We start from the raw sequence: 23,504 nt of genomic DNA, 5'->3' as shown, positions 1-23,504 counted from the left end.
GCAACCTAAGATTGGATATTTTTTAGTCAACATGACTTTTTTTTGGTACCGGGGATCAAACTCCAGGACCTTGCGTTTTCGAGGCAGGCGCTGGAACCACTAAGCTAAATCCCCAGCCTCAACATGACTTTTGAATACTTGAAGTACCACTGGTGTGAGTAAAGGAACCGAACTTGAAATTTTCATTACGAAACTACAGTATTTGTCATTTAGTGAATACTACTTGATAAAAGTTATTCCACAAATTAGAATTCCAGTTACAGGCCTCTAGATAACCATCTGTAGGGAATTTTGTAGTTACTCCATCGGGGAGAATGGACCAGGTATTTTCTCAGGTCCCTTCTATATACATCTGCTGAAAATATTTCTATTGGCCCCTTCCCCTGGACCCTAGAGTTAGTGGATCAAATCCCAAAATTCATAGGCTACTTTTTTTTTTGGGTACCAGGGATCAAACTCGGGTCCTTGAGCTTGCGCAGAAGGCGGTGAAACCACTGAGCTAAATCCCCGGCCCTTCATAGGCCACTTTACACACACAGGTACCAGTGGCTTCAGTACTCCTTGTTTTATTGGCAATCATTAAATAATCAACTACAAGAATCTCACGTGTCATCTCTACTTAGCTTATAACACAAATGGCACATAAGTACTGTAATGTAAAGTAAATGTTCACTGAAAAGAATATATAACAATATCTAAGTGTAAGAGCATTTTTAATGGGTTAAATCATGGTAAGGCTATTTAAGGCAATGATGCACTTATGAGTTTCAAAGACTAAATATACTCCAAAATGGGGGTGGTGGTTGGTTGGCTGGTTGTTTAATCTTTCAATTCATAGCCCTCTATTTCTGGAATGCCCATAACAATAGAACACAGCAAAATTCCTTCTCTTCAAATTCTTATTCCTTGAGTTTTTCTAGGTGATATGAATTTCATGTAAAAATCCAAAAAATTGCAACCTTCACCATAAATGGGTTAATAATTCAGTATCATTTTGTGTACGAGAATAAAAAAAAATCAATCTAATACACAATGTAGCAGAATACACAAACTCTAGGGTGTCATTTAACTCAAACAACATGGCTTGAAAAGAAATTTTATTCATTTTTGTTTATAGAAATTACCACCTTTTCCTGGGCGTTTTAGACTGCCATTCCTAATTTGGCTTCTGTGACTCAAGTAATAAAATGAAATGCAAATCATTGAACATAAATATTTCAATTTACAATAATCACATTTCCCAAAAAATCTACCAGCTTATCCAAAAACTGTAAGCTCAGTTTGGTCTATAGTATGAATGTAGTATTTATAGTTCTTGGGTTTCATATGAATCTCCCTGACACCCAGACTGGTGGGGTTTTTTTGGTTTTCTCTTTTTGCCTGTTTGGGACTTCTTATACTATTCCCAGTGATATTCAAAAATCAATTTCATCTTCTATTGTTGAGCAAAGCTACTTCTCAACTTCATACGGTTAACAGAAAGCTGAAATATAACCCAGAAAAACCTGAAACCATTTTAACATTAAAATCTTTCATCAGTTGTAGGGTATTAACTGAGGATATTCATAGAACTTATTAGCAAGAGTTGGGCAAACATGACTTATATATGCTTACATTTATGCTTTAAATTTTTCTTTCATACAGTCAAAAGAAAAAAATGATAGCGTTTAATACAACTTGGCTGTTAAGCCCACAAATTTTTTCAATTTGTCCACCAGAGCTAGTATTGATGCTTGATTAATAGTTTAAACAGCAATGTATACTACTACAGCTTTACAAGGAAGCACTATGAAAAAAATCCTCTAAAGACAACATTTTCAGGGACTGGTTAGGATAAACCCTGGAATAAAAAGTTGTTCTCAGGCATCAGTCTGATTTTATGTCCATAAGTAGATTCAAGTATGTAATATTTGCTTCAGAAGGTTTTCTTTAAAATATACATAAAAAGAAAAATAAGTTGCATTTGTGTTGTCTGTTAGGATAAAATAATACTGGGTAAAGTGCGAACCAGCTGGCCCCCTGACTACCAGGGAGCTGGAAAATACCAGGCCCAGCCACTTAATCAGAGTCCAGGTGACTGAAGTATACATTAAAGTTCTAGAAAAGCTACCTCAAAACTTTTCACTTACTATTCCTCCCTTGTCAACAGATGTATATACCTAAATAATTTTTAGGGCCAAATGAGAAAAAAACAATTTAGTGTTCTAACTGCCTGATCAAGAATATTAAGACGTTCATAACAACTTCAATGGACAGTATGAATTAACATAGGTTTCCAAGCTGAAATTAATGTATATACTTATGGTAAAGAAAGTTCCAGCAATTTAACAGAAATATTTTAGGTCTATTTTCCCAGACATTAGAATATGTCACTTTATACATGTCCAATTCTTTATATCCAATTGTCAAAGACAAGAAACAGAAAACAAGATTTTATATGAAGCTTAGTGGTAAAACTTGATTTGAACTACCATTATGCTATTAATTTTGTGGTTTTTAATAAACTTACCATGACCATTTCTGCTCTGCTAAAGAAATGTTGATTTATGAATTTTGAGTTCCTACCATAAACCTCACTGGAGGTGTTTTGCAGTATAAAAGGTATCTAATTCCTACGGATTTTAGGTGACATCCCTAGTTTTTAGAGAGGCCCTTTAAGATAAGCATAGATAAAAGAGCAGGAAAAGACACCAGTAAGATAAATTAAATCTATGTGACTAAACCTTTAAGCTAATACTGACTAAATAAAAACAACCTAAAATACCTCAGAAGTAGCAACTCTACAGTGTGTTAAGACAAGAGGCCAAAATAAACTGCTTGAACAAAAGTCTCAGTCTGGAAAGGGGCTGAATCTAAGGGCAGTAAGCAAATGCTCAAATGTCAAAGGACATCTTTCTCAAATATTCTTTTGGTATCAAAATTTTGAATATTTTAACACTACATATTTTCACAGATGTACAGTAGATTCACCCAACATAAGATAAATGGCCTCTTTGACCTTCTCATACCAAGTCATAAAAAATCAAGTCCACTAAAACATTCAGCCCATATTTCCAGGCTAAGTTCTCTAGTATGCACTGAACAATTACAAAGTGATACCATTTATTTACAAGACTCTGAAAGAATGAGTCTCCCAAGATCAAATATATACATTTTTAATATGTGAAATATTTACATAATGGAACCATACCATGGTTCGGTGTTAAATACAGTGTTTTCAAATGTCTTAAGTAAAAAAATCTAGTTAACTCAATCTCACAATTAAGCTTTTCTAACAGACCAAACTTTATCTTCTTTTGAAATAAATAGGGAAATTACTGCACTTAAATTGTGTTAAAAACTGTTTAAAACTTGTTACATTTGCAGGCAAATTTTGCTCCCTGCTGAAACTCTGACCCACAATTTAAAAAACCCACAGGTATATCTCTAAACATAGCATCAGAATAAACTATTGATTTTTTTCTGGTGCCGCGGATCAAACTCCAGGCCTTGCACTTGCAAGGCAGGCGCAGTGCCACTGAGCTAAATCCCTGGCCCCAGGAATAAACTTTAATGAGAATAGGTAAAAATTAGTGGTTGGTCTGGTCTTACTGCCTTGAATGAATTTATCTCTGGAAATAAGATGTAAACTTTGTAAATTGCCACACTGAATTCTGTTTTGTCAAACTCGTCTAGCCTTGTTAACTTGCCTAATTTTATCTTTTGTCTTTATTTTTAAATTTTTGGTGCTGGTGAATAAAACCTAGGGAGCCTCCAGCATGCAAAGCATGAGCCCTACCACTAAGCTACATTACTAGCCCCATTTGTTTTTAAAGGTTCTTAGTTTTCACTTTGCTTTTGGAATGAAGATTTTTGAAAACTAAGGGCCAGCTAGTGCAAAACTAAACTTTCCAGAACATTTCTGAGCAATGAAAATAGGTCACTGTGGAGGGTAATGTCACCATGATCTACTCTCCATTAAAAGGGAAGCAGAAACAGCCAGCTATCAACTAGGAAAGCCCTATTTAGAGACTGTTGCTCACCACAGAAGAATGCCATGCTCTGGGAAACTAATAACCTAATTATACCAGACATTTGGATTCATACAGTATCATTTTTCTTTATGCTTCGGTAAGTAAATTAGGGAATAGTTTTATACATACATTCACACAAACACATTCATACAGATACACACTATAGGAACAGATTGTCTGCTAATTTTTGCATTCTAATTTTAACTTCCATGCCTCATGACGCCTTGCCATTTCTGATCCAAGGGGGCAGAAGTGGTAATAGATATGAATGGTATTCTTTCAACTAAAATCATTCATGTTGTTTCTTATACAGTACAAGTCAATATTAAGTGAAATTCTGCAAAAGAATTGGGGAGTCATTTTAATATTTACAAGGAACAAATCAGCAGAACAAGATTATATTAGATAGGCTGTGTACAGTAGCTGCAGCTTATAAAACATACCAGTAATTTGTACCTGGTGAGTATAAAGAGAACCAAGGATTCAGGTGACTTTACAACCAAGGGAGTACATAAGTCATTAACAAATTAGAGGACCAAAAAAAAAAAATTCACATTTTCTACATTAAAAAAAATTACAGATCTCACAAATGTCTTTGAAGACAAAGAAAAATTCAAAATCCTTTAAAGGATGAGAAATAAGATAAATGAAATGGAATCCTAAGTGTAAAAAGAGTTTTACTTCACAAGACCAATTTTCTTGGCTTCTGTTTCATATATCAATAATCTCCACATTTTTACTATAAAAACTTCTGCTTCTTCATCAAGTACCTGTAAGAGAAAAAAATAAAGTAAGTAAAGTAAGTAATCATCAGGATCTTCCAACAACTTAGATTAAAAAAAAGGTTTTTATCCAACACAAGCACTTAATTTCAGTGAGATGACTTAAAAGGAAATCTGTTAGTGTGAGAAATGTATTAAACAGTACATGTAAACTGACTCCCCCCAAAATTCATTCAGCAAAATTCACTAGCTTACTAAACATTAACACCACATTACTGTTTGATCAAATCTTTATCTCTCTCTCTTTTTTTTTTTTTTGGTACCGGGGATCGAACTTGGGTCCTTGTGTTTGCGCAGCAGGTGGCAAAACCACTGAGCTAAATCCCTGGCTCTCAAATCTTTATCCTAACTTTAAAGAGATGTCTGGCAAAACAACAACTAGAGAAAGCAAATACTTGTCCTAGAGACCATAGTTAATTTAGGAAGAACTAAATATAACTACATAACACAGAAAATATCATTTATTACCTCCAAACATTACAATTTTACCTAACATTTAATATGTGCTTATTATGACACTCAATTAAAAATTAAATGAGAATATACAGAGAGCATTTAATTCAGTCTCTATAATACAGTAAACTACTTAAATGAACACCATCATCACCACAGTGGCGACAAAGACTACTGAAAAACATCTTTTTCCATCCACAAATAAATCAAATTATTTTCCTATCTACTTCGGTTAGATGCCTCATGTTCCCACATCTCCTATCCTAAGTCCGCACACACATTTGGCCCTTGACTCCAGTGTTGCTGTGAGGACAAATGGATAATCTTGCTGCCTTCTAAGAGGTAGGTGACAAGAGTTTGAGAATATCAGTGTCTGTTCTTTTTTTTTTTTGGTACCGGGGATGGAACTCGGGTCTTTGGGCTTGCGCAGCAGGTGGTGAAACCACTGAGCTAAATCCCAGGCCCGTATATCAGTGTCTGTATAGAGAGTTGCCAAGGTCTTCCCAGAGACAGTGTAGGAGAGGAAATTTCTTTAGAGAACTGGATCTCTAGTCAGACTACATAGGATCAAATTCCACTTCTACCACCTACTAGGCATGTGTCTTTGCCTGGGTTATACTTAACCTCAGTTCCTTCCTCTGTAAAATGGAGGACATGTAACTACATCACAATAGTAAGCACTACGATGAGGATTAATGAGTTAACAAGTACTAAATGCTTTGAAGAGTGTTTGTTACATAATTAATGCTTAAACACAATTAGTGCTCAGATTCTCAAAGAAGACAAATTTTTACTCTTCTGAGAAATTTCATACAACTTCTCAATGATGACAACTTAAAAACTTTTACCCAGCTAGGCATGGTGGTGGAAGTCTGTAATCCCAGCACTCAGGAGGCTAAGGCAGGAGGATCGCTGAGAGTTCAAGGCTAGCCTGGGCTACATAGTGAGTTCAAGGCCAGTCTGAACTACATCTCGAGACCCTATCTCCCCCCTCAAACAAAAACAAAAAACTTTTTTTTTTGTACTGGGGATCGAACTTGGGACCCTGCACTTGCGAGGCAGGTGGCAGAACCACTGAGCTAAATTCCTGGCCTAAAACCAAAAAATTTTTATTTATTTATTTTTGGTACCAGGGATCGAACTCGGGTAACAAAAACCTTTTAACCATACTTTTATGAGTCAGACTTGACTTTATTGTGAGAACTATATTCTAACAATAATTCATATGAAAGTCATATTTCATAAATACAAAACTAAGCCAAAGTTCATTAATTTATGTGAAGTGAGTAAAGCTGTAGTTTGAAAGAAAAAAATGATTAGGGGTAAAGTACTACTTGAGCTGTAAAGTCTCTCAAGAATATTTAGGGGACTCATGAGCTTTGAGCTTTTAAAAGAACTGACTACCAAGTTTCAATGGTTTCCTCCCATTCTCATGAACAATGAACCAGAAAATACTCAGAAACAGTATCATCAAAGTAATTATACTACAAAAATAAAAATATTTCCACAGGTCCAAACAAACTGAACACTGACACATGAAATCTTCACTGTGACTACAACTCTACCATAACCCCAAGCTAGAACACTGACCACACCTCCTGCATGGGGAACTGAACCAGGGCACTCTAATCATTGAGCATCTCTCTAGCCCTTTTTGTATTTTGAGATAGGGTCTCATTAAGTTGCCCAAGCCTGGCCTAGAATTTATGATCCTCCTATCTCAGTCTTCTAAGTAGGTGCGACTGCAGGAGTGTGCCACTATACCCAGGTAGAACATTGACTTTTTAAAAATTCCTTCACCCAGGCCTACATGCAACACCGTTTTCTCTATCCCAAGCATAACATTTAAAACTCAAGAAGTTCAGAATCCACCACTTCACCCCAAGGACAGAGGCTAGTCACATTTCTCCTTTCCTCTAAGTCTAAACACCATGGAAGCAACAAAGTTTTCACAGGTGTTATTAGGAACTCTGAACAACAGTATTGAGCTGGCCAGGCAGAAGAAAACAAATTGTTACCTCACTTTAGACATCACAGACTACGTGGACACAAAGCATCTTGACCTCAAAACTACTTTTGGCTAAGAACCCCACTATGAGTTGGGTGTGGTCATGCATGCCCGTAATCCCAGCACTTGGGAGGCTGAAGCAAAAGCATAGCCGGAGGCCAGCATAGGCTACACACTGAGTTCAAGACCAGCCTGAACTATACAGCAAGACACTTGTCTCCAAATAAAAAAAGAAACCCCACTATGTCTGCCTTTCTGACATATCTGCTATCAGTCAAACTCCAAGCAAAAAAAAAAAAAAAAAAAAAAAAAAAAAATCCAAGCATCCCCAGTCATTTATTGTATCATGTTTGATGCTTATCCCCCCCCACACACACACAACATGGCCCATTGTTGCATTGTCACTCTGCCCTTTGGATTCCTATTCCATGTCATACTAACCATCCTTAACTTTAAATCATATTTTTCATATTTTACTTTAATGAAAACCCTTGTCTGTCCCCTAGGACTCCTGACATTCCTGGAGCTTTCTCAGAAAGTTCCTCTTAGCTGAGTGGTGGCACACTCCTACAATCCCAGCACTTGGGAGGACCTTTGCACTGAGCTCTATCTCTAGTCTTTTTTAAATTTTTATTTTGAGAGAGGGTGTTGCCAAGTCATTAAATTACCTAGGTTGGGCTCAATCTTGCAATCCTCATGACTCAGCCTCTCAGAGGCTGGGATTACAGGAATTTGCCATCATACTTGGCCCCCAGGAATTTTCACTGACCATATTTTGTACCCTATCATCATCTGAACTCATCTACCACTTATATCACTTATATTCTTACACTTTAACATTCTACTTTCTGACCACAGACTCTCCATATCTCCCATAACTTCACTGGAATTCCAGTCCTTAGAGTTCAGTGAAACCATGAGTTTTATTTTGGTATTATTTTCTCTTTTTAATGAGGATCTCTTCCTTTTCTCATAAAATCTCAATGTTAAATAAATGCAACTGTTGGCTTTAATCCCAAACTAAATGCAATCCGAGATCTGACATTTAAGCACTGCCCATGCTCATCAAAAATGATAAAATAGTTAAACAACCTTCATGCCTCAATTTAAATGATAATACCTGTGACACTCTAACTGACCTCAACACCACCAGATGTTCTATCTCTTCTGTAATGGAGCAGACTTTGTTACAGCAAGTACACTAGAGTTCAGTGGTGATGAACTTACAGCACATATGTTGTTTTTCTTTAAAACAAAAGACGTTAATATGTGAGTTGTTTTTTCCGAACTAAAATCTTAGTATTCAGGTTAAATTGCAGTGTTGGCACTTTGAGATAAGTGGGTTTTAGTTGTGTTCTGGGCTCTCATCTCAAAAAGGTTCATCACCACTACTATAGTTTCAGTATCTGTATACTGTTTCCCTGCCAGGACAAAGCGTCTACCTTTTACATTTCTAGTACATTGCTTTAATAAGTGAGCACTTAATAAATGTACTAATAAATAAATGCTAACCCTAGGGTTTAAATTTAAATTAACAGCAAAGGGAGAGAGAAAGTACAGGTGGCTAAAAAAAACCCCCTAATTTTAAAATGATACACAACAATATCTTGCTGTGGGTGCCTTTAATCTCTTTTAATACATATTAAATTTTAATTCAGCCCTATAAAAATTCTAAAACCAACACAGGTAGAAAATAAATTCAAACATTACGTTAATATCTATGTTTGTTCATGTAGATATGAATTAAAATAAGAATGAATTGCTAACTTACCATGGCAACATCATCTAAAATGCTCTGAGGTGAACTATGAGCCATAACCTAAAAAGAAATAATATCATGTTGAAAGGAAACAAAAAGCATTACAGTGAATAAGTTTTAAGGTACAAATTCTCAGTAATATAGGAATTTCTTGTGGCTGAGGAAACTATAAACTTTTTATTCTGGGATCTTAACCACTATAGTATCTGTCTTCTAACAGTCAAATCCTACTTATAAAATTCTGAATGCTATAACAATTACAAGTGGGGCCAGGGATTTAGCTCAGTAACACTGAGTCTGCCTCACAAGCGAGAGGTCCTGAGTTTGATCCCTGGTACAAACAAACAAACAAAAAAAACAACTACAAGTAAAGAAGGCAGCCTATTCTTTTCTGTTGTTGAGACAGGGTCTCGCTAAGTAGCTCAAGATGGCCTCAAACCACCAGACCCAGCTAAGTTTACTCTTTCACAATATTAAAAGGGCAGTTTGTATGTTACACCTTTACAGAGCATGGTGCTTTCGTTACAGGAACCATCCTATTGAAGAAAATATTATGGTTTGAGGAGACAATGGAAGGATATGATATACTTTGGAGATTAAGAGCCCAGCTGCTTGTTATACAACCATGGCCAAGACACAATCTCTCTCTAAACCTTAGTTTCTTCATGTGTAAAATGAAGATAACATTAGCGACTTATACTTCCCAAGTTTGTTCAAATGTTTAAAGATCAAGTTCTACAAAATGTTAACACAGTACCCACCAAGAAGTTAGTAATCAGTCAATGAACACTGACCACTACTACGATATGGAAGAAACGATTTTACTATTTCAAAAGATGTGTTAGGTGTGGTGGCACAAGCCTGTAATCCCAGCACTGGGAGGCTGAGGCACGACTGCAGCAAGTTCAAGGCCAGCCTAAACTACATAGCGAGACCCTGTCTAAAAAAAAAAAGAGGGCCAGGGCCAGGGATTTAGCTCAGTGGTTCCACCGCAAGCACAAGGTGCCAAGTTCAATCCCCAGTACCAAAAGAAAAAAGAAAAAAAGAAAAGAAAGAAAAGAATGACTAACAAAGAAGTTTGATGAGACAAGCTACTGGCTACCTCCATAAAACCTTGACTGTACTTCAGCAGTATTCTAACCAAGATAAGATAGATGGTGACATGGCATTCTCAGCAATAGAAAAAACAAGCATTAAAAAAAATAAATAAAAGCAAGCAAGCAAGCAAGCAAGCAAGCATAATTGGCAGTAGCCAACAATTCCATCATGGGTTCATTAAAGTAGCAATAGATCACTTAATCGAAACTGAACTATCATAGACTTGGCTCCGCAAGATGTTTTATTTGAGAAAGGGTCTGATATTTTAAAGTATGATGAAAAATGCTGGTTGTAGAAGGAATAAAAGACTAACCTTTGAACAAACAAAATCAACTAATGTAGCTTCTTCTTCACCTATGTATTCTATGATTTTCTTATTAATCCATGGTCTAATTCGTCGTTCCATCAGTATCTGCAAAACAAAAGTTAATGAATTAAAGAATTAGTCTTTTATTACAAGTATTAATGCCTTACTACTTTTAAGACTTAAATACACTATGTTCATTCACAAGGTGAAGACAGGGCATGTATAAAATGTAATTATTTGTTTCTAATCTAGGAAGGCTTCTGGAAAACCAAGAATTTCCCCCAAAATATAAATTCCTTGATTGTGCCATTTACATGGTATCAAAAGGATTATCCTTTTTATCATTAATGGAATCAAATAAGTTGTATGCCATACTAAGAACCATTCCCAACAATCTGATGAAACACCACTACTTACAGAATCCACAATAGACCAATCCAGAGGATAAGCAAAGAGCTCAGGTTTGGCTGTTGGGATCTTCTCAATGAGACTCTTTATATGTTTGCGCTTTTCTTCAGTGTTCACAGTGCCTTTGGCAGCATTTTTATCATCTTCACCATAATCCAATGGAACCAGTTTCCTTTTGCGTGGCACATCATCACTATCTTCATCGTCAAATTTATTAAATACACTATCTACAGGTAGCTTCTTCCTTTTCACAGAATTAGGCTGACCAGGACTATTAGAAGCACCTATAGTAAAAACACTATTTTAGCATGATGACTTCATTTTCAAATGTTTTATCTGACAACCCACCATCCCTCAAAAGAAGTCCAAAATACTTTCACAAATGTCAGAGAAAGATCCCAACTGTAAAAAGTAGCTCACTACTCACAAGTGCTAGAAAATTTAACTTTTCACTTCTTCTCAGAACTTGAGGCAGCTGCAGATATAGGAGCACTAGTAGGACTATGAAAACAATTGTGAGCTAGGAAGGCATTTTTGAATACTTTTCTATCTACCTATCAAGCAGTACAACTTCTTCCCTTAAAGCAAAATATAGGAATTTGCAGGGTGAGGGTAGAGAAATAGGATGGAAATGCTAACATACCCAGTTTAAGACTTAATCCTATTTTTGGCCTATGTTCCTCAGGTTGCTGTTGATCTGGTGAGTTTTCATGAGGAATTATAATACCACAGGGAGACTCGTCCCCAGGAGTGTTGGGTGTTGCATTGCCACTGGCAGAGGAAACAGATGGGGCGGAGCTGATGGGCCTCAGAGTAGGTTTCAGACAAGGCTTTTGCTCAGGCTCCTCTTCCTCTTCTATAGGTTCTTCTCGTTTTTCTTCCTTTTCTTGCTTTTCTTCTTCTTCTTCCTCTGATTCTGGCTCTTGCTTTATTTGTGGTTGTCTGCGCCTCTCAGCCTCTTGTTCCATCTATAACCAAAAGTTAACTGATTAACTTGGAATACACTTGCTTTATGTTTTACAGTTTTTTGTGGGTTTTTTTGTGGTACTGGGGATCGAACTCGGGTCCTTGCACTTGCAGGGCAGGTGGCAGAACCACTGAGCTAAATCCCAAGCCCTACAGTATTTTTTTATTAAAGAAATACTAATGAAAGTTTCAGTAATACATAAAGGGCAAGTCATATCCTCAGAGGTTGATCTTTCACAATTATTTATTCTCTTTAGGTAAAAACTGAAGCCAGTGGTCACCTGTGTACTGATAAACAAAAGGGAAAAGAAAGGCACACAGGTAATGGGGAGAAAATAAGAACCAAGATACATCATGTTCAGGTACAAGCACACAATGATAAACGTAAACATACTGTATACCTAAAATGTACTAATAAAAGAATTTAAGAAAAAAAAAAACAAGAGGGAAAAGGAAGAAATAGGGAACAGAAGGCAATTTTAGAACCAAAGACCTACACCAATCTGAATTCCCAAATCTATAAAACATATATGAGGGGGGCCGGGGATTTAGCTCAGTGGTTTCACCGCCTGCTGCGCAAGCACAAGGACCCGAGTTCGATCTCTGGTACCAAAAAAAAATTTTTTTATATATATATATATATATGAGAAAGAAGTTATCATAAGGGAGTTATAAAAAATTAGGTGATCAATTAATTGCTTCATTTTTGTTCTTAATGCTGTCCGAACATTAAGTTTACTCAAAAGTACTTTATTAATAACAAAATAATTCATTTTTAAAATTAAAAGGGATGTGTAAACAGCTGCCTGAAATTCAGGCAAGTGGTTGAAAAAGATGAGGTTTGGGAAGGCAGCCTGAGGGAGACCATGTTCCAGTTGATTTTTATTGGCAAAACATGGTGTGTCTTCTCCAGTGTGACATGTAGGGTGCCTACCAGATGGCCTTTGTCTGTAGTCACTGTGCTGCTTGCTCTCTGCTTCCGAATAAAGTGTGCTCTTTCACAATACATACATACATACATACATACATACATAAATAAATTTAAAAAACAAGTGACGTGTAAAAAGACAAGATTTCCACTGGCTAAAAGCATTTAACAGATTTTTTCGGGGGGGGGGGGGGCGGGGGCGGTTAAGTGCTGGACCTGGTGCCATGTCTGTAATCCCAGCTACTCGGGAAGCTGAGGCAAGAAAATCTCATTTTCAAACCTAGCCTCAGGAACATACACATAGCAAGAACGTATTTTTTTTTTTTAATTATAGAAAAAAATAAATGACATGCAAAATTCATCTATAAGAACTAAAAACTTTTCTACAATGACACACTACTCTCGAATGCAAATTTAGGTATGGCATGACCTATAACCCAGTCTTTCTTCTTACAATGACAAACTGTTAATGAAAACATTTTAGTAAGAGATAGAACTCAAATCAAGAAATTCATTAACTATCAAATTATAGGAAGGAATTTCACCAGAATTTTATGAAGTCACCAAAACAAAAGGAACTGATTCATAAGATGTTTACAAACTAAACAACTTAATTGTTTGATCTTACATTTATAGGATGTTTAGCATTGAGTTGTAAATTGATTAATACTGCTGATATAATAAAAAGTATTAAAAACTTTCAACAAAACAGCAAATTCTATGAAACATAATGTGTACTCCTAACTACAAATTAAACATTATCATAGTTGGCTTTAAAATGACATGATAATCTTAAAATCATGGTAGATATTGACTGTAGTATCTCACCCTCTGGAGCTCTGCATCCGGATCTGGGTGCCCTTCTGCCAGAAGGCGTTGCCTGATTTCCTCAAGCTCCTCCTTTTCTCTCTTCCTATCTCGTTCATCCGCTTCCATTTCCTTTTCCCTATCACGCAACCTTTTCTGAAGAGCACTCCCCCTACAAAAGTAACAGGCCTCACTTAATATTATTACCTATTTTACAGCTGTTTCCAACAGCACCTTTATTCAATACTAAAGATTGCATGCCAAGGACTCAGACTGTCTTACTGTTCTATATGTACAGAACACCCATGACAGCTGGCTTTTAGGAGAGCTGAGCACTGGCTTCTCACTTATCACTGTGCTTCATCCTGATAATCCCTTCCAAGTGTTTATTAACCATTTAACAGTTTACCCCAAGGATCACTCCAGCAGCATGTTTATGTACCGACTATCCCAAGCATGGTTCCACTCCCGGCAGCTGTTGTTTCAACCAGTTGATTCTTGTATTGAATAAATTTGGTAAAAGTGCCATTTTTATATTTCCTGTTATTTTACCTTATAAAGATTAACAAAAAATGCAATTTTTGGTCATTCTGTATTTAGACTGTTAAGTGTTTTAAAATAAGTGAAAAGGTAGCTTTCAGAAGGAATAAAGTTCTCACTGTGAATCCCCAACATATAATTTGGTTTTTCTTATTTCCTAAAATGTGAAAAAATAATACAAGTAGCATTAATTCCACAAACAGTTCTGGGACTGGGCATGATGGCACACATCTGTAATCCCAGCACTCAGGAGGCTGAGGCAGGAGGATCATCATGTGTTCAAGGATAGCCTGAGCTACATAGAGCTTGTCTCAAGAAAACCAAAGTACAAGAATAGTTCTGGGCCTGGGGGTATAAAGTATTGTCAGCATGTACAAGATCTTTGTTCAAACTCTCATCCTCAATTAAAATTAAGCCTTTCCAATACAGAAAAATCTCACTAATGGAGAATCAATGGAAACCAGGAGTTCTATTTAACAGTTCGTTGTGTCTCAGAATGTGCAAGTTATTCACTAGCATTTTATGATTCTAATATCAGTAATCTTACTGATTTTGTGGTATTTTCTACATTGGTGTCAATTCCTTGGCACTTAAGCTTAGGTGACTAATTCCAAAATTTCAGTCATTTTGACTACAGTGTATTACATGTAATATTAAATGCCCTCATTATGTCTGCAGTATGTCAGGCACGCAATAGATAATAAAATGGTATTAAGATATTGTCCAAGAAAAAAAAAAAGATATTGTCCATACCCTCAAAGAACATACAGTTTGGGAAGTAACAAGATAATTTCACTATGTCATAAATGGGAGTTTTAAAATGCTAGAACAAAAAAAAAAGGAAACAAGTATTACAACTCTCACTTCACACTAATGTAGTAATGTGAAGATGGGGGGATCAGATTGCTATTCTTTTCTTTTTTTAAAAACGAGGTCTCAGTATGTAGAGCTCAGGCTGGCCTTAAATTCTCTATGTAGCCCATCCTCAAATGTGCAGCGATCCTCCTGCCTTAGTCTTCTGAGTGTTGGGATCACAAGCATGCAACACCACGCCCAACTGAATTGCTGGTCAGGAACTGCTTTAAAACAAAAATTTCTATGCAATCCCAAATAGTTATAAAAATTAGTTATAACCTGTAATAAGAAGTGCACCTGTTTAAAACACATGAAGGAACAAAATAGGATTTTTTGGAATAATGCTATCATAGGTCCCACCTGCGACCCCCTCAAATACTTAAAATTGTTAATTCTTGTCTAACAGCACCACCCCGACTCCACCCCCAGTGCAAAAACATTATTGACTGAAGGGGTAATTACATGACGTACTATGAAGATTTCTAACATTCTTACTCCACTTAATAAATCTGTACTCAGGTAGGCAAGGAAAGTACATCTATAAGTTAATAAAGCAAAGCTTCTTTACCTGTAATATTTGGGATCATCTCTATCATCATCATAATCTTCTAAGAATTCTTTTAGTCGTTTAGCCTCTTTAGCCTTTGCAGAAATGAAGGACAATGTGTACAAAATTAACATAGGAGTTATCTGGGTTACCCCATTCCCCAGGAAAATTTTTTCTTATCCATACCACTTGAAACTTTATAGTTTTTATATACTTCATGTATTAAGTGTGTATTATATTAGACACTTTTTTATCTTTCACCTATAATACAAGTCAGATTTAGGACTTATATCTGTGAATAAAAACTATACAAATCTACATTGTTACGATAAATATCATCTCTGAATCTAATCTTCATAGTAATAATTCTCCAATAAAACCAAAACATACAAGAAAACCAGTTATCTTACTACATTAACTAGACAAAAATATTTTAAATTTCATTTTGTAGATGGAACATGCAAGTAGTTTTTAGTACCAGAATAAAAATTTGTATCATTTCCACACACCAATTCAACAATAATCCATATCCAACTTAATTTAAAAAATTTTCCCCCACCCAAAACTCCTACCTATAAAACTTTAAACTGAAAACCCTTTTATTTTCAGAAATTCAAGTACAACGGTATGTATTATATCCAATTATCTTGTATGTATTTTATGTTATTATATAACCACTACCATATCAACAACTATTATATTGATATACAAAACAGATAATCAATTCTGATTTTCAGTAAATTTTTAACATGTTTCATCTAATTCAAATGTTATGTTTCTTTAAAAACTTTCCCAATCTAACCATCAATCTACGAACATCCCCTCCATACAGGTAACATTAGTATTCTTCTTGTATTTCCAAATTACCTTGTATCTTTAACACATCTCAAACATACACACACAACCCCATTACAATAAATACCTTATCTGATGATACTGTGCCCTTTTTTTTTGGTACTGGGGATCGAACTCAAGTCCTTGTGCTTTCGCAGCAGGCGGCGAAACCACTGAGCTAAATCCCCGGCCCAATACTGCTCCCTTCTTACAAAATCAGGATTATTAGTTATTCCTGTATGCCCAATATGTAGCAAAAGGCTGAGATATGAAAACTGTCAAACTAATGAGAGTAGTCTGTCTGCTGACAACACCAGTGTTATTTACAAATATTTTCCATTCCTTAATTATAGGCACACATGAAGGACCGTAAGATACAAAAATATTTGGTTTGCTAGTCTTTTTCCCCCCCTGAATGAGGTACTAGGGATTGAACTCAGGGTCTTTGCACTGAGCTACAACCTCAGCCCTTATTTTTATTTTGAGGCAGGGTCTTGCTAAGTGGCAAAATTCCCCAGGCAGGACTCAAACTTATAATTCTCATGGCTCAATCTCCGAGATCTTGGGATGACAGGCATGACCACCACCCCGACAATTTCCTGCTATTAAGCTGACAGGAGGACCTTCACTTTTACCTCATGTATTTGTATGCCTTGACATGAGCCAGTAACTGTTCATGTGACTTTTTAAAGCTCAAAGACAAAAAACCCCAAAAAAACAAAAAACACAAAACAAAAAACAACAACTAACAGGGCCCAGGGATTACTCAGTGGTGCCACACCTGCCTCACAAGCACAAGGTCCTGAGTTTGATCCCTGTACCAGAAAAAAAAAATAACAGGATTTGCTAGGAGGTAGAATCTTTTCAAGAGTTTATTCCACAATACTGTTGATGGCATTTCTTCTTCTCTTACTATTCTCTTCCTACTTTCTAAGAATGTACAATAAATGGAATGTATAGTCTCACTTTCAACTTAATTTTTTAAAACTAAAATTATTTTAAATAAATCTATGACATTAAAGGATCTAATATCTGGGAAACCCATAATATCTATCTAGTTGCTGCATGCACCCTTTTGGTTACTTACAAAAATTCTATGTCTCATGTTTAAAAGCTATTTGAAGAAGATTCCTAACTTCAGTGAAGGTTTTGGATGAATAATCTCCAAACTGGAGATTAAGAAAATTTCATATTCTGGCAAAGAAAGAACAGATGGAATATACTACTGAAGCAAATACTATGATAAAATAATATTTTTATTATTTCACTTAATAACTATGCCAATTGCTTCACTGTTACAGCTTACCAACACTGTAAATATAAAAGGTAAACTTCAATTTATGATTACCACGCAGTTAAAGGATATGGTAACATAAAGAAAAACTAATTTATAAGTGTTATACACAGAAACAATACTTTTGATTTACAAAAACTTCACCATACCATTTGCTTCATTCAAATGCACTGCACCAATTCAACAATTTTGCAGGTTTTTAAATTTTTTTTGGTAACAGGTACTGAACTCCGGACCTTGCACTTGCGAGGCAGGAGCCTGCGATTTTACAGGTTCTTAATGATTATTTCATGATAGATTTACTTTGACAGTATGCAAATATAATTTTATGAACAGCAAATATTTGAGAAACAGAAAAAATATTTGTGTACTGAAATTGTCCCAAGGTTGCTTGAAATACACAAAAATTATCTGTAAATGCAAATACACATTTTAATAAGTTATTTCTAGTTAACAGTAAGATTTGATATGATTTTCCTGAGAAATCACCTTTTTTTTTTTGGTACCGGGCATCGAACTCTGGACCTTGCGCTTGCAAGGCAGGGAGTGGCACCATGAGCTAAATCCCCAGCCCCAAATCACTTATTTTTAACCTAGAATCTTACCATTTCTCTTCTTCTTTCTTCTTCTCTTTCAGCCTCTTTCTCATATTCCCGAGTTTTTTTTCGTTCTCTGATTTCCCAATTTTTAAGTCGCTAAAAAGAAAATTTAAAACCTTTAAAAATGTGTACAAATGTTCTACATATTTTAACTAACCTACTAATTATACTTTTTGTACTGGAGATCGAACTCGGGACCTTGCATTTGCTAGGCAGGTGATGGAACCACTGAGCTAAATCCCCAGCCCCAATTATACACTATTTTTTTAAGAACAAAGGATAGAAAAATTATATCAAGTAGAAAATAGTATTAAACTTGCAGAAATGATTTTAAGTAAGTGTTTCTTCTCAACTTACCTCTTGATAAGCAGCTTCTTTCTCTCGGAGTTTTCTTTCAAGTTTTCTTCGTTCATATGCATCTTCTTCATCTTCTTCACGATCTCGTTTCTTGTCTTTCTCTCTTTCGCGTTCCCGTTCCCTCTCGCGCTCTCTCTCACGCTCGCGTTCTCTCTCACGTTCCCTTTCTCGCTCTCTCTCTCTTTCCCGCTCCCGTTCCCTTTCACGGTCTCTGCTCTTTTCTCTATGTAAACAAAAAGATTTTTTAAAAAATCTGTCCCTTTATGTTTTCCTTTAAAGACCAAGGGAAAGAAAAACATGCATTATGAAATATATAAATTTGTAAGCCAAAATGTAATGTTTGATTTATGCAGAACTGTAAACTCTATGCTCATCAAAAAGGCAAAGACGGGCCAGGGATTTAGCTGAGTGGTTATGGCACCTGCCTTGCAAGCACAAGGTCCCGAGTTTGATCCCCGGTACCAAAAAAAAAAAAAAAAAAAAAAAAAAAGACAAAGACCAGGGTCCAGCAGCACAGTTTTATAGTCCAGTGCTTGCCTAGTTAACACTGTCAAGCCTTGGCTTAAATCCTCAGCCCACAAGCACACAAAGAAAAATAAGACACAGACTATAATTCCAATGGGAAGGGGACTTAAAGAGACAGGGCAGGGGGATACCGTAGTAGAAAGAATGATAGGAGAGGAATGGAGACGGAAAGGGAGGAAGAAAAAAAGTAGAAAGTGTGAAACAAGAGTGGAGGAAAGGAGAAGTAAAAAGAATTAAGATGTGTTATGTACATGTACCAATTCCCCAAAATGAGTAATCATTATGTTTTGTAAACATGTACTAATAAAAATGTTTTTTTTTGTTTTTTTTTTTTTTTTTTGGTAACTGGGATTGAACTCGGGTCCTTGCACTTGGCGAGGCAGGTGCCGGAACCACTGAGCTAAATCCCTGGCCCAAAAATGTTTTTAAAAGGGCTGGGGATTTAGCTCAGTGGTTTTGCCACCTGCCTCGCAAGGGCAAGGTCCAGAGTTTGATCCCCAGTACCAAAAAAGTTTTTAAAAAAGAGACAATTCCAGCCCCAAATTGCATTTTAAAGTGAGTATCAATGATTACTGACAGACAAGAAAAAAATAAAACCTCATGAAACCTGGATATACAGTTATATATAAAAGCCTGAGACGTTATTAATTATAGCCCATTACATATTAAAATATTAGTTAATTGCTTAATGGTGAACAACTGAGAAAAAGAGCACAGTTCATTCCCAAGAGAAATACAAAGGACTGGTGAACATGTTAAATAACAATATACCTCTAATGATCAAGTAAAAAAGCAGTGGCAAATGTGGAGAAAAGAATTCTGCCATGCTACATGACACGGATAAAAATTAGAACTATATGTATCATCATTTAAAGTTATCAAATATTTAATTCAGAATAATAGAAGTACAAAATATATATAGTGTAACAGTGATCTAATAAAATCTATATACCTATGTCATAAAAGTAAAAAAGCCCTTAACCTTATACATGTCAAACTCTCAATAACAGCTATGGGGAAGGAACTGAAAGATATTAAGGCCCACTAATGACTGAGAGGGGGCTGCACTTTCAGTTCTAGCAACATGGTTTAGTGATCAAAAGTAGACCTCTGCTTTGCAAGCACAAGGTCCCGAGTTCGATCCCTGGTACCAAAAAAAAAAGTAGACCTCCTTCCTGCTATAAGCAAGCAGAAAACTGCCAAGAGTCATGTGGGTTTTAAAAATAGCTTGAAAAAGATTTTTCTATTCTCTGCTTCCTTCTTTTGATTCATTTTTGCTCTAACTCCTAAAGAATGAGATGACTCATCAAATAAATTCCAATTACCAAAAGCTTAAAATTGAAAAATAAAACAAAGCCCCTCAAAGGTGAAATTATTAGGAGCTAGGAATGTTAAGTAGTAGCCATCTAGTGGGCTACTTACCCACATACTCACACAACACACTCCAGGGGCCAAAAGGAGTGGTTCTACAGCTAATGTCTCAATATACAGGACTTCAGAGAAAGGACAACTACAAAAAAGGCTCACCACCCTGAGAAGGTAATAGGGAATTATGTCTGCCTGGATCACTGAGTAGTAGACAGTGGGTGTGTTTTGGATTTCTGTAAAACTTGGCTTGTAAAAGAATTACAATTGAGGGCCAGGGATTTAGCTCAGTGGTTCTGGCGCCTGCCTTGCAAGCGCAAGGTCTGGAGTCTGATCCCCGGTACCAAAACATAAAAAAGAATCACAATTGAAAGTTGTTACTTTCACCAATGTTATCCATGTATGTTAAAATGCCTGGCATGATGTCCTGGTTAAGGAAATCCCCTCATCAGATTAATGGAAATAACCCTACAGAGGGTATAACTCTGTCGGTTCTATCAGAAATAGTAAACTCTATAAAGCCTTACCTTGACCGACTCCGATCCTTATTTCGATCTGAGCTCCTTTCTCGATCCCGGTCCCGATCTCTTTCTCGATCTCGGTCCCGATCTCTCTCCTTTGTCCGGTCTCGGTCCCTATCCCGTTCTCGTTCCCGCTCCCGTTCCTTCTCCTTTTCTCGTTCACGTTCTCTTTCCCTTTCTCGTTCCCGTTCTCGCCTTTCTCGTTCCCTTTCACGCTCCCTCTCTCTTTCTCTCCGTTCTTTCTCAATTTCCTGTCTTTCTTTTTCCTTTTTGCCTTTCTCTTCTTCCAGTTTCTAGAAACCAATAAAAGTACTTTTAGAGTTAATTCTGTAGCTCGTATTCAGCTTCTTCTCGACGCAATGCCCAATATTGGAAACAAAATCATTAAACCACTGGTATTTTAATATTAAATACTTGTGGTTTTACTTGAAAAATTAAACTGAACCAATTACAAGATTTTTGTCCAAAACCATATACTGTACATAAACCAGGAATCTCCAATCTTGGATGCTGAACTACTGTGTCAAGTGTGGCTAGCCACTTAATGACTATATAATAATTTAAATGACCATAAGGAATGGGATGGTTTATTATAAGTTCTAGAAATACAATTACTTGGCTAAAACTTATCTCTGCCCATTATGAATACATATTAATCAGTGGCACTACAAATTATAACCCCAGACTTCCCATTACCTAAAGTTAGGAGGGCTTTAAAGGGGAGGAGTAGGAGATACAAGTCACTGTTATGCAACCAATCTTCTGCACTCTGGTTTGCCCACCCCTCCAAAGAAACAAACTGAATTCAGTCAAGATCTGCCTTTCTAATCTACAAAAATATTTATTCCCACTATTACAAGATGGACAGCCCACCAAATACAAAAACTTTGAAAATTTTTCATTTCAAGCAACATGTACATAATTTTGTTTTCACTTAAAATATTTAAAAACAATATATTATGTCTGCAAGACAATAAAAATATATATTTACAATGATAAATCCATCCTTGGAAGGAATGATTGTGTATTAACTTACAGATGTTGTGCTAGGACATGGATCGCCAACACTGGATTAACCTTGCCTACAAGCTATGTTTCTGGGAGGAAGAGCAAGTACATGGTTCACAAATAACCAAATAACAAAGTCAGACCAAGTTTGTACCCTGAAAGATTACCAGTGTATCAATAGGTTCTATGCAAACTCAGAAGGAGGAAAAAATAACCAAACAAAAAAAAAAAAAAAAAAACGAAACAAAACACATTTACCCCTTTGGTTCCATATTTAGTTTCGCCAAAGTGAAATTTAAACTGCAACAATAAAATGTTCATTTTTCTTTTCTCAGTCATGTAAAGCATTTAAAACAACTTTAAAAAGCAGTCTTACCTGTTAGATACTCTTTTTCCCTTGTTCATGGACCAGAGAACTGACAGAGGATTATGAAAAAGAAGCTAATGTATGAGACAGCAATATATTCAGCTGCAGTGCCAGTCTAAATCAAAGTAGAATGTAGGCAGAGGCAATACTGAATATATCGAAATTATAAAGGGAAGAGATAAGAAATGGTAGAATGGACAGAAACTAAAAGCTATTAAAGGGGCAAAATCTCATTTCTGAAACAGTTCTAATGGAATATAAAAATTTATACTGTAAAATGAGGCTACCAATTACATAAAACTTACCTCAAAATCATACACATAAAGAATTTTATTTCTGAAATAGATACTTACAGATTATTCTAGTTGTTCCAATACTAATTTCTTTTGTACAATTCCTCAATTTTTTATTCTTAAGCTTATTCACTGCACTTATTCTATTATGTAAAATAAATGTTTCAGAACTCATTTCAAAAGTCTAGTTCTAAATAAATGAAGTGAATGAATCTATATACTGAATGTTTTTAAGTTATTTATATATATGCTATATATGAAAATGCACACAGGTAGATATTATACATCATATATAAGGTACATTTTTAAAAGACTGAAAAAAGAAATGAAGTGAGTCTAAAATGTAAGATAGTAATGAAGAGGAAAGGACAGACAAAAAAAATCATAAATCTTACCTTATTCTCTCTTCAGACTCATCCGTGCTGTAAATGGACGCCCCCTGCCACGCTGATACCCTGATAGTCTGTGGTTATTTAATAAACTCATACCAAAACATGCAAAGGTTCACTGAGCTCATTTCTTGTTACTGGAGTTTCAAATATCCCACCCTTATCCACACCACCCATTGAGAACTGGTTTTTGTTGTTGTTTTGGTTTCTTACTTTTAAAATACACTTTGAAAATTCAAAACATTCCCCCAATGAAATAATACTAAGCCAGTGAAAGTGTGAGAGATTCTTAAAATTCTGAAGCAAGTATCTTTTGAATTAATTTTTTTACCGCATGGTTTCTTCATAATTTACCAATAACATTACAAGGTTTAACAAATGAAACAAAAAGAGGGTAAACCACACACACAACTGTATACCATTTTTAAGCTTACTCAGCCCTAAATTTGAGTACGGAACTTAATCAAAATTATTTCTAGAA

The 23,504-nt window shown here is 35.8% G+C and overlaps 1 protein-coding gene across 5 annotated transcripts in view; it reads right to left on the bottom strand.

Annotated features, from left to right (window-relative positions):
• Positions 1-3,139: 3,139 nt before the first annotated feature.
• The window catches only part of Rbm25 (RNA binding motif protein 25), a 58,681-nt gene continuing 38,316 nt past the window's right edge, over positions 3,140-23,504 (bottom strand). For 4 of the 5 annotated variants that reach the window (XM_021246851.2, XM_004837252.4, XM_004837251.4 and 1 more), the window contains 10 exons: positions 20,973-21,259; positions 18,556-18,778; positions 18,205-18,294; positions 15,493-15,566; positions 13,551-13,701; positions 11,472-11,796; positions 10,838-11,112; positions 10,427-10,525; positions 9,028-9,075; positions 3,140-4,783 (listed from right to left, as the gene is read on the bottom strand). In XM_021246851.2, the coding sequence (XP_021102510.2) occupies positions 4,691-4,783; positions 9,028-9,075; positions 10,427-10,525; positions 10,838-11,112; positions 11,472-11,796; positions 13,551-13,701; positions 15,493-15,566; positions 18,205-18,294; positions 18,556-18,778; positions 20,973-21,259 (1,665 nt within the window). In that variant the 3' untranslated portion in view covers positions 3,140-4,690. Of the gene's footprint in view, positions 4,784-8,395; positions 8,502-9,027; positions 9,076-10,426; positions 10,526-10,837; positions 11,113-11,471; positions 11,797-13,550; positions 13,702-15,492; positions 15,567-18,204; positions 18,295-18,555; positions 18,779-20,972; positions 21,260-23,504 lie in introns of all 5 variants that reach the window. The other variant, XM_087195375.1, reaches the window with a different exon arrangement.

This window comes from Heterocephalus glaber, unplaced genomic scaffold, assembly GCF_053883595.1.
Source record: "Heterocephalus glaber isolate CG9 unplaced genomic scaffold, H.glaber_assembly_v1.0 deba00001608, whole genome shotgun sequence".
Lineage (NCBI taxonomy): Eukaryota > Metazoa > Chordata > Mammalia > Rodentia > Bathyergidae > Heterocephalus > Heterocephalus glaber.
The sequence above is the reverse complement of the archived record's forward strand: the minus strand, read 5'-3'. Positions and strand labels throughout refer to the sequence as shown.